This window comes from Lepisosteus platostomus, chromosome 8 (assembly GCF_059453375.1).
Source record: "Lepisosteus platostomus isolate fLepPlt1 chromosome 8, fLepPlt1.hap1, whole genome shotgun sequence".
NCBI classification, from domain to species: Eukaryota; Metazoa; Chordata; class Actinopteri; order Semionotiformes; family Lepisosteidae; genus Lepisosteus; species Lepisosteus platostomus.
This window is the reverse complement of record NC_142618.1, coordinates 21,290,742-21,305,381: the sequence shown is the minus strand read 5'-3', so window position 1 is coordinate 21,305,381 and position 14,640 is coordinate 21,290,742. Positions and strand designations below refer to the sequence as shown.

Sequence of the window (14,640 nt, the reverse complement as noted above, 5' to 3'; positions counted from 1 at the left end):
GTATTGCGAGTCTTGGAAGGGTGGGGCTGACATGGTATTTCCCTTTTCTTGTGGTGTGTCCTTATAGTTTTTTTTTTCCCTTCCCTTTATAAAATGAAAGCCCTGTTTCTGACAGGAAACTCGAAAGAAACGAATAAGCCTTACAAGCCTGAATATGTAGCTTCCAGATCTGCGCATATGTTCCGACTGAATAAGATACAGAAATGTGATGAAAATCAGGATTAAAAAAAAAAGTTTTGGGTGAATAAGGGGCCCCATTGTTTTTCTGTTAATTTGCCTCTAGCCAAAAACTGCTACTTGTCTTGTTTTTAACATTTATTTACACTTGAGATATTCAGGAATGTAGTTTGCTGTATATATGATGCTGTCAAGATTTTGTGTAATCTTTATTTCAACATGACAGCAAAAATGTCCTTCTTTTTAAAAAGACGCAGTGTAGACTACACTTAAACAGTTTGTCGCAAAGGTGCATTAAATTGAACAAATGATTTAGGTTCCTGTATCGCCCCAGAAGTATATATTTACAAATCCAGTAAAAAATCATTTTCAACCAAACATAAAAAAATCCACTTTAGTCACTTGCATTTTCTAGCCCCATATATGGTAGACTCGATTGTGGGTGTGATAGTGGTAATGTTCACATGTTACTACACCTATGACTGAAGCCAGGGGCTACATGCATTAGTCACGACTGAACTAAAATGCCACAAATGCCCCTGAGTTAAAAAGAAGCAACCATTGAGATGCAGAAGGTAGGAATGTCAGTATCCAGGGTCGCCGAACACCTTGATGTGCACCGGTGGACAATATTACACCTGCAGTAAGACCTTCTGGATGGGTTCGCTTCATACTGACCACGGCCAGTACAGACAGGGATTGGCATATTCCATTGACCCCACTTAGTCACCTGACGAGCTCGTTAGCGCTAAGCCTTGGCGTGTGAATAGAGTATGCTTTCCTGGAGACAGAGAAGCTCATATAATGTCAATGCCATGTCTGGTGTACGCATTTCCAGTAACTAATGGATGACACTCCAGGTATTTAACTCATTCATTGAATAAGTTCTATATTTAACCTCCCTTCATCTGTTAATAGGTTTGACTGTTACGGTGCAATATGTGCCCAACATTTTTATTTTGTTTATTGAAATGCCTCTCAGTATACACTCATACCCTGGTATCTGAACCTAATTCATTCCTGAAAATCTGTTTGGAAGGCGGGAGATTGTAAATCAAACATGAAAATTCCTCCCCGTTCCGAACCGAAGACAAGTTCACTCAAAAACCATCCTAAACATATAATATCATACAGAAAGTTATAACAAGCTTAGTGAACAATGCAGTTCTACTCAAATAAGCCAACTATAGTTGTAAAATGATATATTTACATTTTTCATTCTTTCGCAATAGATCGCTATCCAAGCGATTGGCTAGAACAACGTGCCTACTGTTGTCGACTATTAGGCTAAAGAAATCGACAAGAAAAATAATAAAACCTAGTCAGAATTAAAATATGTGAAACAAGCAAACACTTCCTTAGGGCCCTTAAGGAACAGCAACTATACTGTTGTAATAAACTATGTAATAAACACAAAAAAAAACACTGAAAATGAGAGCACAGGCTTTTGCTGAGATTGTAAACAAAGGACTGCTGCCTCATGGCGTCCTTTACTGCAATGCCTTGCACCCGTGCAGAAACAAACAGCTGTTTGGTGGTTCTATTAGTGAAATTCAAAGTTCAGACTTGTGAAATTTTAGTTCTTAGATAGAATGATAAGGTAAAATTTCTTCATGTTGGGGTTATCGAAAACTTGTATACCGAACGTTCTTATTCCAGGGTATGAGTGTATATCGTTTGCTCAGAACCAAAACTTGTGTTAAAAAAGACAAAACCGAGGAGTTGTTCGCCGAGTTGAATTCTCGCTCATGCCTTGCTGCACTTCTCCCCCGGGTGAACAGAGTGCCCCGCGGGCCCCGACATCATCCCCATCGTGGCCGGCGTGGTGGCAGGGATCGTGCTCATTGGCCTCGCCCTCCTGCTCATCTGGAAGCTGCTCATGATCATCCATGACCGCAGGGAGTTCGCCAAGTTCGAGAAGGAAAAGATGAACGCCAAGTGGGATACGGTGAGTTTTTACTGTCTGGTGCTGTCAAAAGGATTTACATTTCAAAATGTTTCTTGAGGGAGGGGAGCCATTTCTACCCAGTTCACATTTTGTATTTTGAAATACCATTTTAATTTAATTACAATGGGCCTCTGCACTACAACCGCAGACCCACCTTTTGGTATTGGCACCTCTCGCACTTGTTTTCTATTTAAAGTTATGTTATATATTTGCATACTTCTTCATAGGAAGGTATATTTCAATCAACTCCCAAAGGAAAGAGCTGAGAGTCCTTCTCAGACTTTGTGCTGGAAAACTCCAGTTTCTAGAAGATCTGGGCACAGCACAGTAAAGGTGCTTTATAAACAGCACAAACATTAAAACCCATTTGAAAGTGAATTTCGCATTTGAAAGTAACATTTGTGCTGCTTTTGTTCCCAAGGTATATCGCCTTATGTCTTCTGGGATGTGAAATCACTCAACCCTCCTCCAGAAATGCTTTAGTTATCCTGAACCTTCTCAGTCATTTTGTCCGCCATCTGTTCTATTTGGTGGTTTGTTGAAAGGTGCTTTTTTTCCTGGATATGGTGACTTTTTTTAAGGGGGTGATGTTACTCAGCCCCCCTTACAACAGCGACAAATCACATGACTCCCTGAAAAGAGAAAGCGCTATAAGCCAGGAACGAAAACACCTCGGACGCAACTTTCAACAGCAGAAACCGGCACCGCTGGCGCACAACGGATGTAGCCGGTTCAGTTCTCATGCGCCGGGGACGGGGGGGATAAGTGCCATCATATCCCCAAAGAAATAAGGCGCTATATCTCAGGAATGAAAGCATCACCAATACTAATTTCAGTGGCATAAATGGAGCACAGACGAATGGGGTGGGTCTTATTGTTTGTGCCGTTGTCATGGTGTCAGCATCACTGAGCTGCTTGATACTCATTGAGTTACTGCTGCCCTCTGCAGTTTGTATCCCATTATTATACACGTGGGGTTTAAGGTTTTTAACATGGTTCCAATTTGATTATCCTCTAATGTTATGGCAAATTAAGCAGGTAAATTGCACATAAGTTGTCAAATCCCATCGTTGTCCCTCTTAATTTGAAAAAAATCGTTTAGAACTTTTAGACTTTTTTAGGACTGGAAGATGCCTCTTTTTAACAGATTTCTATTGTAAATTTAAATAGGGTGAAGTCTAAACTTAAGTTGACAATAGCAATTTGCTTTCTAGATGTCTTTCTTCATGGTATACTGCTATTTTCTTGTATTCTGGGGTTGTACCTTTGTTAATCTAGAATTTTTTTATCTTTTCCTGTTAAAGCCTGAAAAAGGTACCAACAAATCATACAACAAATATGATAAGCAGGAGCTCCAGAATGTAGCTGTTTTCATCTCTTTAATCACTCCATGTTTTTTTAAATGTCTCCGACTATCCTGTCTTTTGTCATCCATGACCTGTTTCTTCACTAGTTCTTTTAAAACCTCTCACATTTTCTGCCCGTAGCAAGAGAATCCAATATACAAGAGTCCTATTAATAGGTTCCAGAACCCAAGCTATGGACGTAAAGCTACGGCTCTCTAAGTCTCAGTTTGTATTTCTTTCCTTTCCACTTTGTTTTCTGCATGGACGTCCCGTTGCTGTTTTTGGTCTCGCCACCTTCTGTGTTTCGATGCACCTCTCATTCTTCTAACTCTCATTTGTTTTTTCCAAATACTAACAAAATGTTCCCAAGGCGGAAAATAGGCTATAGATCGAGGAATCAGGGATCTAAGGATTCATCGCAGTGTATTCCTTTGATAAGAATTCCCTCTTACACATAGCATAGGAGTGATCCTGACTTCCAGTACATGGTGAGGAAGCACAGATGTCTAAGGCTCTGTAGCAGTGCTTCTTCCCTAAAGATTTACATGTACCCCTGATAAAATAGGAGCAAAAAACATCTTGCAGTAGAATGAGTAATAATTGGATAATGTCCCACTTAAAGAAAATTAGTTATACTGTGATCATAATAGTATAAGACACAGAGCAAAAAATCATATTTCTCATGAACTGAATTCCGGAGAACAAGAATGTTGCTAATTCACACTTTAAATAAATTTCCGCTGTAATGTTGTGCTCTTTTGAAACTGCAATAGACTCCTCAGGACTGTAGTGTCTTGCAAAAGTATTCAGGCTCTTGGAGCGCTTGTCAGGATAGAGGAAATCACCAACTTTAGTATGTAACAGCTTGACAAAAAATTGACATTTCTGTCCGATAAAGATGAAAATCAATAAAGCAATGGCCGATGCCGTAAAAACTATGTTCTTGATTGACCAACTCAGTCCAATTTAATGTTTAGTGACCTGCCATAGTTAGAATAATAATGGGAACCAAAGGGTTTGAAAAATTCTACATACTGTAGAGGAATGTTAAGAAATGTCCCCTCTGAAGTGCCAGATTCCCTTAATGCAGGAGGCATCTAGTCTGTGTAATCCCTGCCGGAGGAGGATTTATAAAATACCTAGCAGGTTAAGAGTGCTGTTTTAATAATAGAATTAAATGCTATAAAATGCAGCATCCTATGTATACAAAAAGGTGTCCCTTTTTATATTGAAAAGGAACATCCCCTTTTCATATGGTATGGTTCTCCTTACTATTTAAATTCCCACCAGGATACCTGTAGGGTACTATATGTAGATGGAGAGAGGTATCCCCACACTATTATATGCAAAGTAGTTGATTATAAATTGTTGGCGTTTTAGTTCTGAGATGTTTGCTTTTAGCCAATAAAAGTTTATTAGAAAGGTGTGCATGCCTTTTGCATTAATCTATCAAATTGCATGATTAAAAAGAGCTCTTAATGCTTTTAACAGGTTGGAAAGGGTGTACTGTGTTGATTAGTAAATGCTGATATGGACAGCAGTGTGAGATGGAGGCTTGTGTTTCAGTTTTGTTCCCTTGCTGTGGGCATGCGTTTGCTTACAATAGAATTAAGGTTTGAAAAAGATAAAAATAGGTTTGTAAAAAAAACAATTTGTTTTATGGCCAGTATGTAAAGACCTTCAGGATTGTCTGTTTGTTAAAGGAAGGCTGTTTGGAAAAGTTTGAGAGGTGACTTCTACAGTAGGTAATTAAGGTTTATTCATCTGTGTGTGCAGTGAGTGTATATAATACCTTTTCTTTGCTAACTTTACTCTCATAAAATGAGGTAGAAGAGGGGCTCCTAAAAAGACCAGAATTGTACAGGGATCCACCATTGATAAGGTAGTGTTCCTTGAGGGGCAGCAGTGCTCCAAAAGGTGGAATGAGTAAAGATCTGTGTTTGAAGAATGAGAAGGGTTTGCAGCCTGTTCAGGTCTCTTTATAATGAAAAATAGCCCTGATTGTGCAACATATCTGCATAGGTAAGAGTTCTTTTCATTTATGCCATGCTGTTCACCCAAAAAGTTACCAGATCAGTTTGTATATAGGAGTTGACCCACTTAATCATGCACTGAGTGAAGTGTGCACCCAGGTGGAGCTGCACAGCACCCAGTGTGCACCAGCAGTCCTCCTGCATAGCTGATTCGGTGACATGAGATTTTGAGTTAATGGGCAGTGTGTCATTCAGTCAGGATGCAAAAGAACATGTAAAGGTTTATTCCATGCTGAAAAGAAACCGGAACTGTGGAGCCTTCTTCGGCCGAAACGTTGTTTCTTTTCTTCTCTTTTCAGCATGGAATAAACTTTTACTTGTTCCTTTGCAGCCTGCGCATGCTGACGCAGCTCCCTACTTGAACTAATTCAGTCAGGATGCCAGATTTAACTGCCCTAATTTTACACATCAAGGCCTTGAATCTCTGACTTTAGCCTAGGAAAACCAATGCCACTGTCTGGCTTTCCTTAGAAGTTTCCTATCACAGCTGCTAACAAAGTGGCAACACTGTGGTCAACAGGAAAAATCGTACCCCAATTGCTTTGACTAATGCAACTTTCTGAATGTCTTTCACTGTGATCTTATAAAAGGGTTAATGTTCCTAATTTTTTGCCTTGCTTTTACGGGGAGGTAACACTCATTTTCTCTTGGGGTCCGTTGTAATTAGAATGTGCATCCTTTTGGCCTACATAACTGTTTGTGATATTAGATACAAGATGCATTCGTGACTCATTTGGAAATGAGAGTGCTGTGACACACTAAGACGGCACTGATCTTATCGACATCAAATCACAGAAAGGAAAGCTGGCGTTTCATTTAGAAAAAAGATTAGTTTTGGTTGCATTTTTGTTAGATAGTTTTAGTGAGAAATCATTAGACCAGTTCTGAAATGTTTTTGTCATGTCTGTTAAGTCCTATAAAGTGCTCTTTGAAATGCATTAATATAAACCACTTCTAGTGGAGTTTTCAGAATTGTTATACGGTGTATTACAAGGGCAATTATCAGTCTTTATCTTGTGATGTATTGATGGTATTTTTTTTAAATTAGATTTGAACTGATTTTTGAATACATTTAGCAATGTTAACAGGGGCATAATCGTAATTACAACAATGTTATCTCTATGAATTGAGTTTTCCTTAAGAAGGACAGAGCAGTTTGTTGGCAAATCGATTGCAGATGTAACATACAATGTGCCTCAGTATAAACTAGACATGCATGTAAAACTGCTGTTTTGCACAAAATAACTTTTAACAATTCTTGAACTTAATGGTGCATTATTATTATAAAATACCGTAATGCTGCAGGTGACAACATTCATTTTGACCATGTTTTTTTTGGGTGTTTTGTGTTTCAGGGTGAAAATCCCATCTATAAGAGTGCGGTAACAACTGTGGTCAATCCTAAGTACGAGGGAAAATGATGGAGCCTCTGTTTTCTTTACAACACTGTATGCAAAGAAGTTTTTTTGTTGGGGGGGGGGGGGGGGTGAGTTTTATTTTTTGTTTTTGTAGTCACCGAATGCTAACAAAGTTAGGCCACTATCTCCATGATTTTTACTAACAGTAGGGTTTTTTTTCTATGCATCATTTGGAAAAATGTACAGTATGTATAAACTTGGTTCAAGACTTAAGTTTTTTGTTTTAATTGTTATGTTTGCCACAGGACTGGCATGGACACAGAGGTCTGATTGTGCCTTTCACAGAAGCAGTCTATAATGACGGAGATCGAGTCGTTGTTTTCTAACGCGCCGTGGTGGTGTTGACTAGGGCCTGCTTTTGCAGCAGGAAATGTAGCATGAACTGGCGTAGAGGGATCTTTCACGTTGCAGCCTTGCGTATTTGTGCATGTTGTCGATTGGTTTTCAGCTACGCAAGAGGATAAAATGTACAACGAAAGCAAGCAGGAAAGTTTTATTTTACAATCAAAGGAATTTTTGAAAGTGGCTATTTATGAACAGAATCTAAATTTCAGGAATTAACTATACTGTTCATGAGGCAGGTACTAGTTACACCACAATCCAGGCTCTGCTAGCACCAGTTTCCAGCAATGCCAAAAATAACTGCCTTATTTACGAGACAAAAGCCTTATTTTTAGTGTTCTAATATCAGTAACCATGAGTGCATTTCTAGAAATTCAAAGTATTTCAGCAATCTGAGCTTGCTTGTTTTTATTACTGTAATTCTTTTTACCTTTATTTTTAATAGAGGCTTGGATGTAGGCTATTCTTCCATGTGAGAGATCAGTATAAAAAGTATAAAAAGATCAGTGTTAAGGGAATGACCTCTGAAAAACATTAAAAGCCTCAAATGCCTCATGTACTACAATGTCACGTTCTTGTTTTAAAGTGCCTTTTATTTCAGCATTATGTTCACTTTTGCAATACTGTTTCTGAAATTATTTATTAAATAAAGTACCAAAAACAACCGTGGATACTGTTGATTTATTGATTTTGCTTTTATTTTTAACGTGGTTAGAAGTGTGCGCACAGGCCATGAAAGTTCCATAAAATATACTGCATCAAGTTGAAACTTGAACAAAAGACAGGTGTGTACATCTTAGATCTTCCAAAAACTCTCTTATTTAACTGTAAGAAATGTAATGTTTGTAAAGGTAGGACCCTTGACATATGTAGCAAGCATTCTTTTCTGCAAAGAAAGTATTGGAGATATGAAGTCTTTCTGTAATTGTTGTAACAATCTGTAGGACTTGAGTGAACTTTATATTTAACAGTTTTCGGTTGGTATTTGTCTGAACTACATTTATGCTATTATACAAAAAAGTATGTTTTTAAGATTCCTTGATTTCTCAAAAGGGTGATCCCTATTGTTTGCAATTATAATCTGGTCACAGGGAAACACTTTGGTCCTAAATTAACAGCCAAAAATTCATGTAAGACAAAGGATTAAAATATTAAAGAAACCAGCATTTCCTGGCCTTTGAGCTCAAAAGTAAGTTTAAAATTAAGGTGAACCTCATTTAGAAGTCAATGGAAAGATTCCAGACTGGAGGTGATCTGAACATCAAGAGTAAACTTGACCCTCACTTCTGAATCTTAATCATACTGCATAGAATATTCTAGGTGTTTTATGAAAACATTGGGTGTAATACCTCTTTTCTACAGAACATATGAACAAGTTTCACAGCATCTTGCTGTAATGAAGATGAAGAGGTAGTATTACACCAATAACCATGCTTAATCCGTTAGATGAGTGCAGTTGCTGTATAGAATTGAATCTCTACACTGATATACAGTTCTGATGTTCACTGCCTCAGCTTTGCTATACATTTAAATGCAAAATGTTGGAGTTTGGTATTGGATATACAGCCAGCCATTACTGAAACTTAACCTGTGACTTAGTCACTCAAATGTGGCCAGTCACATGTGACCAAAAAATGAAAAAATGTCATCAATAAAAAATGTTTATGTACTTTTTTTTTCTAAGAACATGCAGTGGTGTTTCTTTTGATGCTCAGTATGTCTTCACCTAAAAAAAGCATGCTGACCTTTCCTCTACTTGAGTTTGAGCAGGGGAAATGTCCTGAAGCATGCACATAAATGCATGCAGTGTGGCTAAAAAATGAAAGCAGGGTGACATGTACTGTAAATCTAAATGGTCTCAGCTCTGTATAGGGGCTCTTGTCATGCTGGCGAGATGTACTACCTCAGGTGTCACCTCCTACATCTCCCTTTCTGCTCTTTCTTCTACATCCGCTTCTATAAATACTTTGCTTGGTCAAGGTGTTGCAATGCAAAAGTTTCTGCATTCCAGTTATATCCAATATAGCTTTTCACATTTTCAGCACTTTTAAATGCCTGTGATTAACTTCAAAGACAGGATTATAAGCAACAGGTCCTGCAAAAACCTTTTAAGATCACAAATTTGGATGAAAACTGTAGATTAAAAAACATGTCTGCGATTCAAACTGCACTGTGATTGTTCCTCTAAGAGTGGTGCCTCCTGTGAGGTTAAACAGAGAGAACTCCGCACCTTCTAGCACTGGTGACGATGTTTTGTTATGACCTCTGTGTGCCCTTATTGGCCACACTTCTCAGCTCTGCAGAAAGTTTCTCCGATACAGCTCTATACAGGCTGTTCCATTCTGCTGCCACGCTGATAGTGAATTGGCAGCATGTTTTTTCCTCAGAAAATCCCACCTAACAACCAGACAAAACAAAGCAACACATGACAGAAGCCTCATACTCATCATTTTCCTGGGCTGTTGTTTTTTTTCACAGGTTTCAATTTTCAAAGTGGCAGTTCAAAAATAGGAGAAACGCCAGACCTGTGTGACCATCCTTGCGCTGGAAACTGCAATCTGAAATTTGCTTTGGCTTTATTATTGATTTATTATTGTCAATACTGCACACTTTGCTTCTTCTTGAAGCCATTAAAAATAGTTAAAGAAATAGAAATAGTCTAAAATGATCAAAACAATAATAGTACAAATAAGCACCATATCTTGCAGATTTTTAACTTAAGGCCTCATTTAAAATAACTGCTTAATTATTTTAAACTTATTGAGATGTTTAAAATAATTGCAGGAAAAGTAATTTGTAGGTAGTTTCTGAGCACATCACTAAAAATAGAGGTGCTGTGATGAGCTACTTGTTTCATTAGCTTTGTAATATTAAGTTACCTTTATTTAATGGTAGCATTTACACTACATTTTCCGTCTCAAATTAGCTTCTAGGAGTTTCTGGATTCCTCCAAAAACTACCACCATTTCTGAAGCTGCGCGTCTTTTGCTCTAAAGTGATTCTCTTTTCCCTCCCAAGAAAGTGGACTTTTTTGTCTGCACGATACAGAAAATGCTCACGACTTTTCATCTTGGCAAGACTGGACTGTAGGTTGGAACTTTGTGCCAGTTATCGTATCCCCCCCGCCCCCCAACGGAAGTTGCCCGGGTAGCAACGTCGTTCTTGCCCTTGGAGGATATTTTGGCTGCCAGCCCGACCTTCCAGCACAATTTGTGCTACCCTGTTAGATAATCCAACTATTTAGTAGTAGTTCAGGTGGGTAGCGGCGTTAGCATGCGTAGTCTGCGAAGGAACAAGTAATAGGTTTATTCCCTGCTGAAAAGAGAAGAGAGAAAACGCAACGTTTCGGCTGTGAAGCCTTCCACACACCTGAAGAAGGCTTCACAGCCGAAACGTTGTGTTTTCCAACTATTTAATATAATGGCTTTCCCTCCACTTCTGTGGGATGGAAATCACTGGGAGTCAGCAGAGGGCAGTGAAGATACTGGTCCAGGGCCTCTTATCTGTCATACTGTCTTTAACACAGTATCAAATGCAGCTGAAATGGCTATGCACCCTTCTCCATTCCCTCAATATGCAAGATTCTGTCGTAGAAGGCAACATCTTCCCCCTTGAAACGTAGTGCAGAGTTCTCCTGGAGCAGACAACTTGGTCTCTTAGGATGGCGGAGTTTGCCTCTGTCCAGGGAGTAACGCTACGCACAGCAAGAGCACGGCCGGCTATGAGGAAAGAGCTGCTGCCCTCAGCTCACCGGCGCGCTGGAAGACCGGAGAAGGAAGCAGAGGCTTTCTGGAGCGGTTTTGAATCACCAGACGGCAGATCCTCTTGGTCACCAAAGTCACCAGAGAAAGGAGTGACCGGCCTTTGGAACCGTGAGACGCTTGGATGACTTTCGGAGATCGTCGCCGAGAGAGAATTATATTTGAGGGTTTTGTCAAGAGGCTGAGAGACTGTTTTGGAACCCAGTTTTGAAAGATGAGGGACTTGAAAGAAGTCAGTTATCTGCCCGACAAAGGAGCTCAGGCTTGTGAATTTGGTTTGTCTTGTTTCCATGCACTGGTTTGTACCTTATGCCTACATATGTGTCTGTTTTCCTGGCCCTGTCTGTTCTGAAGATCTTGTTACGGCACGCCCAGCTGGGGTGTCGCACTGCCCTGAGGCTATGGGCAGATTTGGGCGCATCCCAGTAGGAGAAGAACTGCTCTCATCTCATTTGCAATGAGATTCACAGGTCATCTCTTACCATGGTTGCAGTGCAGCAGGCATGCTCATCTGCGGAGGATGTGCTTGGGTGTCCAGGTTGCTGCCAGTTTTGAATGTCCATCCTACCATTATCGGCAGTTCCCATGGTGATGACTTCTAGCTGTCATGGTGTCCTCCCTCTACCTGCATAAATCACAGTCACACCGGGGGTCGTCTACAATTTGGACAATGGCGGCCATCTTTAAACTGATTTAGGTTAGAATTGATTTCATTAGAAAACGCAGGTGGCACTATGCTGTAAAAGCCGTGCCTAAACAACGGTGTCTTAGTGCTGTACCTGTTCTACTGCCCTGGAGTAACCCATTTGTTATGTTAAGAGGTCTTGTTATCATTATTTACTTTAAATGTGCTCATATAGTATTATTTCAGAAAATTACGTCCTAAATGCAAAGAACCTGCTTTTAATTTTAAATGTGACATCAAATTTAAAAGACAGTACTTAAATGAACAGCGGCTCTCTTAATCAATGTATACTACTCAGTCATCCAATTTCTATGTCCTGGTCCTTGTAACTTATGTTTACATACATCCGCTGTCAATGCAAGCCAGATAGTCAGTATATTGTATGGTTATTAGTATCAAAGACCGGAAGGCGCAGAAGACATCAGATAATGTGTACACGGTCAGTGTAATGTACAGAATTAATCCACTAGGTGGTGCTGTCCTGCTATTCATTCTTATTTAAGATGGAAGGAAGAGTAAAACTGATGAATTGCAATTAATAAAAAGTTAGTAATTGGTTTGCTAATACGATGTTTTGTATGACCAAACTTTATTGCTAGAATAGTGTTTTTATACATTTTTGGAAGAAAAATGAAGTCTTCTGATGATTGTTTAAGGAATACAGTCTCTGATACAGTTATGAGGATATGTCCTGATGTATCATAAAGATCTTTAAATTTCATAGCATCTAAAGTTCTCCCTGAATAATAATTTGCATCTGTATGTATAAAAAAACCTTTTAACATACAAATCGGAGGAATGTTGCATCTATGATAGTAAAAAAATCTCCCCACTGAAAAAAAATAAATAATTGCTTACACGTACATATAGCACTTTTCTGGACACTCCACACAAAGGGCTTTACAGGTAATAATATAATAATAATAATTGCTTACACTTATATAGCCCTTTTCTGGACACTCCACTAAAAGAGCTTTACAGGTAATGGGGACTCCCCTCCACCACCACCAATGTGCAGCATCCACCTGGATGATGCGACGGCAGCCATAGTGCGCCAGAACACTCACCACACATCAGCTATCAGTGGGGAGGAGAGCAGAGTAATGTAGCCAATTCATAGATGGGGATTATTAGGAGGCCATGATTGATAAGGGCCAATTGGAAATTTGGCCAGGATGCCGGGGTTACACCCCTACTCTTTTCGAGAAACGCCCTGGGATTTTTAATGACCACAGAGAGTCAGGACCTCAGTTTTACATCTCAACAAAAGGACAGCGCCTGTTTACAGCATAGTGTCCCCATCACTACACTGGGGCATTAGGACCCACATGGACCGCAGGGTGAGCACCCCCTGCTGGCCCCACTAACACCTCTTCCAGCAGCAACCTTAGTTTTTCCCAGGAGGTCTCCCATCCAGGTACTGACCAGGCTCACACCTGCTGAGCTTCAGTGGGTTGCCAGTTGTGAGTTGCAGGGTGATATGGCTGCTGGGTGTTAACTATAACTATGCTGGCTGGACTCCCCCCCCCACCAGTGTGTAGTATCTACCTGGAAAAATGTTTTTTGTCTAAACAACTTCCTTTCCTCCAGTATCAGTCACGCCCCTTGAAAAAAGTTTGTTAATTCTTTGAGACGTGTTTATTGGCCTTTTGTGTCAGCCAGAAGAAGACTGGTGAGAAAATGAACAGCTGTCTATTCTAAAATAAAACGCAATGTCTTGATAAAGAAAAGACCTGCAGTTGGAGACTCAATAACAGTCTGGTACTTAAATGAGTCAGCAAGTGCTCTTTGACGAGTCTTTCCTTATCCTGGGCTCTTCCGTTGGTTTCCCTTTGATGTGTTTCCTCAATGAGGAAGAGAGTGATGAAGCCAGTTCATACACGGGGATTATTAGGAAGTGATGACTGGTAAAGGCCAGGGGGAAAACTGGCCAGAACACCACGGGGTCACATCTTAATCTTTTCAAAAAAACGCCCTGGGCATCATTTAGTTTTTAATGACTAAAGAAAGTCAGGAAATTGGTTTTATATCTTATCCGAAGGCCAGCACCTTTTTAACAACATAGTGCCCTTCACTATACTACTATTATAGTATTCCCACTAACATCTCTTCCTTTTCTGCATTCAGTACCTTTATTAATAAATTTGGCTGATATTTTATCCAAACCAGCTTATGTTTACAGCTGGGGTTTTTAGTAGAGAAGCTTGGGTGAAGTGCCTTGCTCACAAGTACAAGTACATGTCACCTAGGATTTGAACCCACAACCTTCTAGTTACAAGTGCAGAACCCTGGCCATAGCTCCACACTGCTGCCTCTGGCTCCCCCTCCCCAAGCTCATTTCCTTTTATTGTCTTTGGACGTTTGTGTAAAAGAACTAATTTTTTTATTTTTTCAAGACGTCTCATCCAAGTAAGAACAACAAACATGAAAAAAATCAGTCTATTGTATCTATTTTAGCTCCTCTGCACAATGCCTTCAGAGTAAACTGGAATTGTTTGGCTGAAATGAGTATTTCCTCTCGGAGCATTTTCTAAAACAATCCTTGCAGAGACATCCGGAGCTGAATTTGTTTACAATTTGTTTTCAGCAATTAACAGATCCAAAGCAAGTCTGACATTTGATGTTCCTGGTAAAGGTTCTTCAGAATGATCCATAATTAAAGAAATAATTATGTTTAATGAGGTATTAATATGCCTTAACGGTCTTTGGTTTATATCAGTAATCGTGTTTCTTCTTCTCTTTTTAGGATTTTCTATGTGATCATAGAAAGTGTTGGAATGGCTCCTCAAAGCTGAATAGGCAGCACTGAGATGTGAAGCTGTCATTGTTTATGATACACTAGTTCTTATAGAATGTCTCTTCAGTTTCAGGTTTCTAAAGAAAGAGCCCTTCCCATCTTGATAGTAAGCAAAACTCAGAAGGATCTTGTG

At 39.5% G+C, this 14,640-nt stretch overlaps 1 protein-coding gene and 1 long non-coding RNA gene across 4 annotated transcripts in view; both read left to right on the top strand.

Annotated features, from left to right (window-relative positions):
• The window catches only part of LOC148657078 (integrin beta-1-like), a 44,419-nt gene extending 36,493 nt beyond the window's left edge, over positions 1-7,926 (top strand). For 2 of the 3 annotated variants that reach the window (XM_088642898.1, XM_088642900.1), the window contains exons 15-17: positions 1,959-2,125; positions 3,613-3,696; positions 6,860-7,926. In XM_088642898.1, the coding sequence (XP_088499024.1) occupies positions 1,959-2,125; positions 3,613-3,690 (245 nt within the window). In that variant the 3' untranslated portion in view covers positions 3,691-3,696; positions 6,860-7,926. The remainder of the gene's footprint in view (positions 1-1,958; positions 2,126-3,612; positions 3,697-6,859) is intronic. The other variant, XM_088642899.1, reaches the window with a different exon arrangement.
• LOC148657079 (uncharacterized) lies at positions 7-1,609 on the top strand. The gene is made up of 2 exons (XR_015940866.1): positions 7-377; positions 429-1,609. It is a non-coding gene; the product is annotated as an uncharacterized LOC148657079 (long non-coding RNA).
• Positions 7,927-14,640: the final 6,714 nt, after the last annotated feature.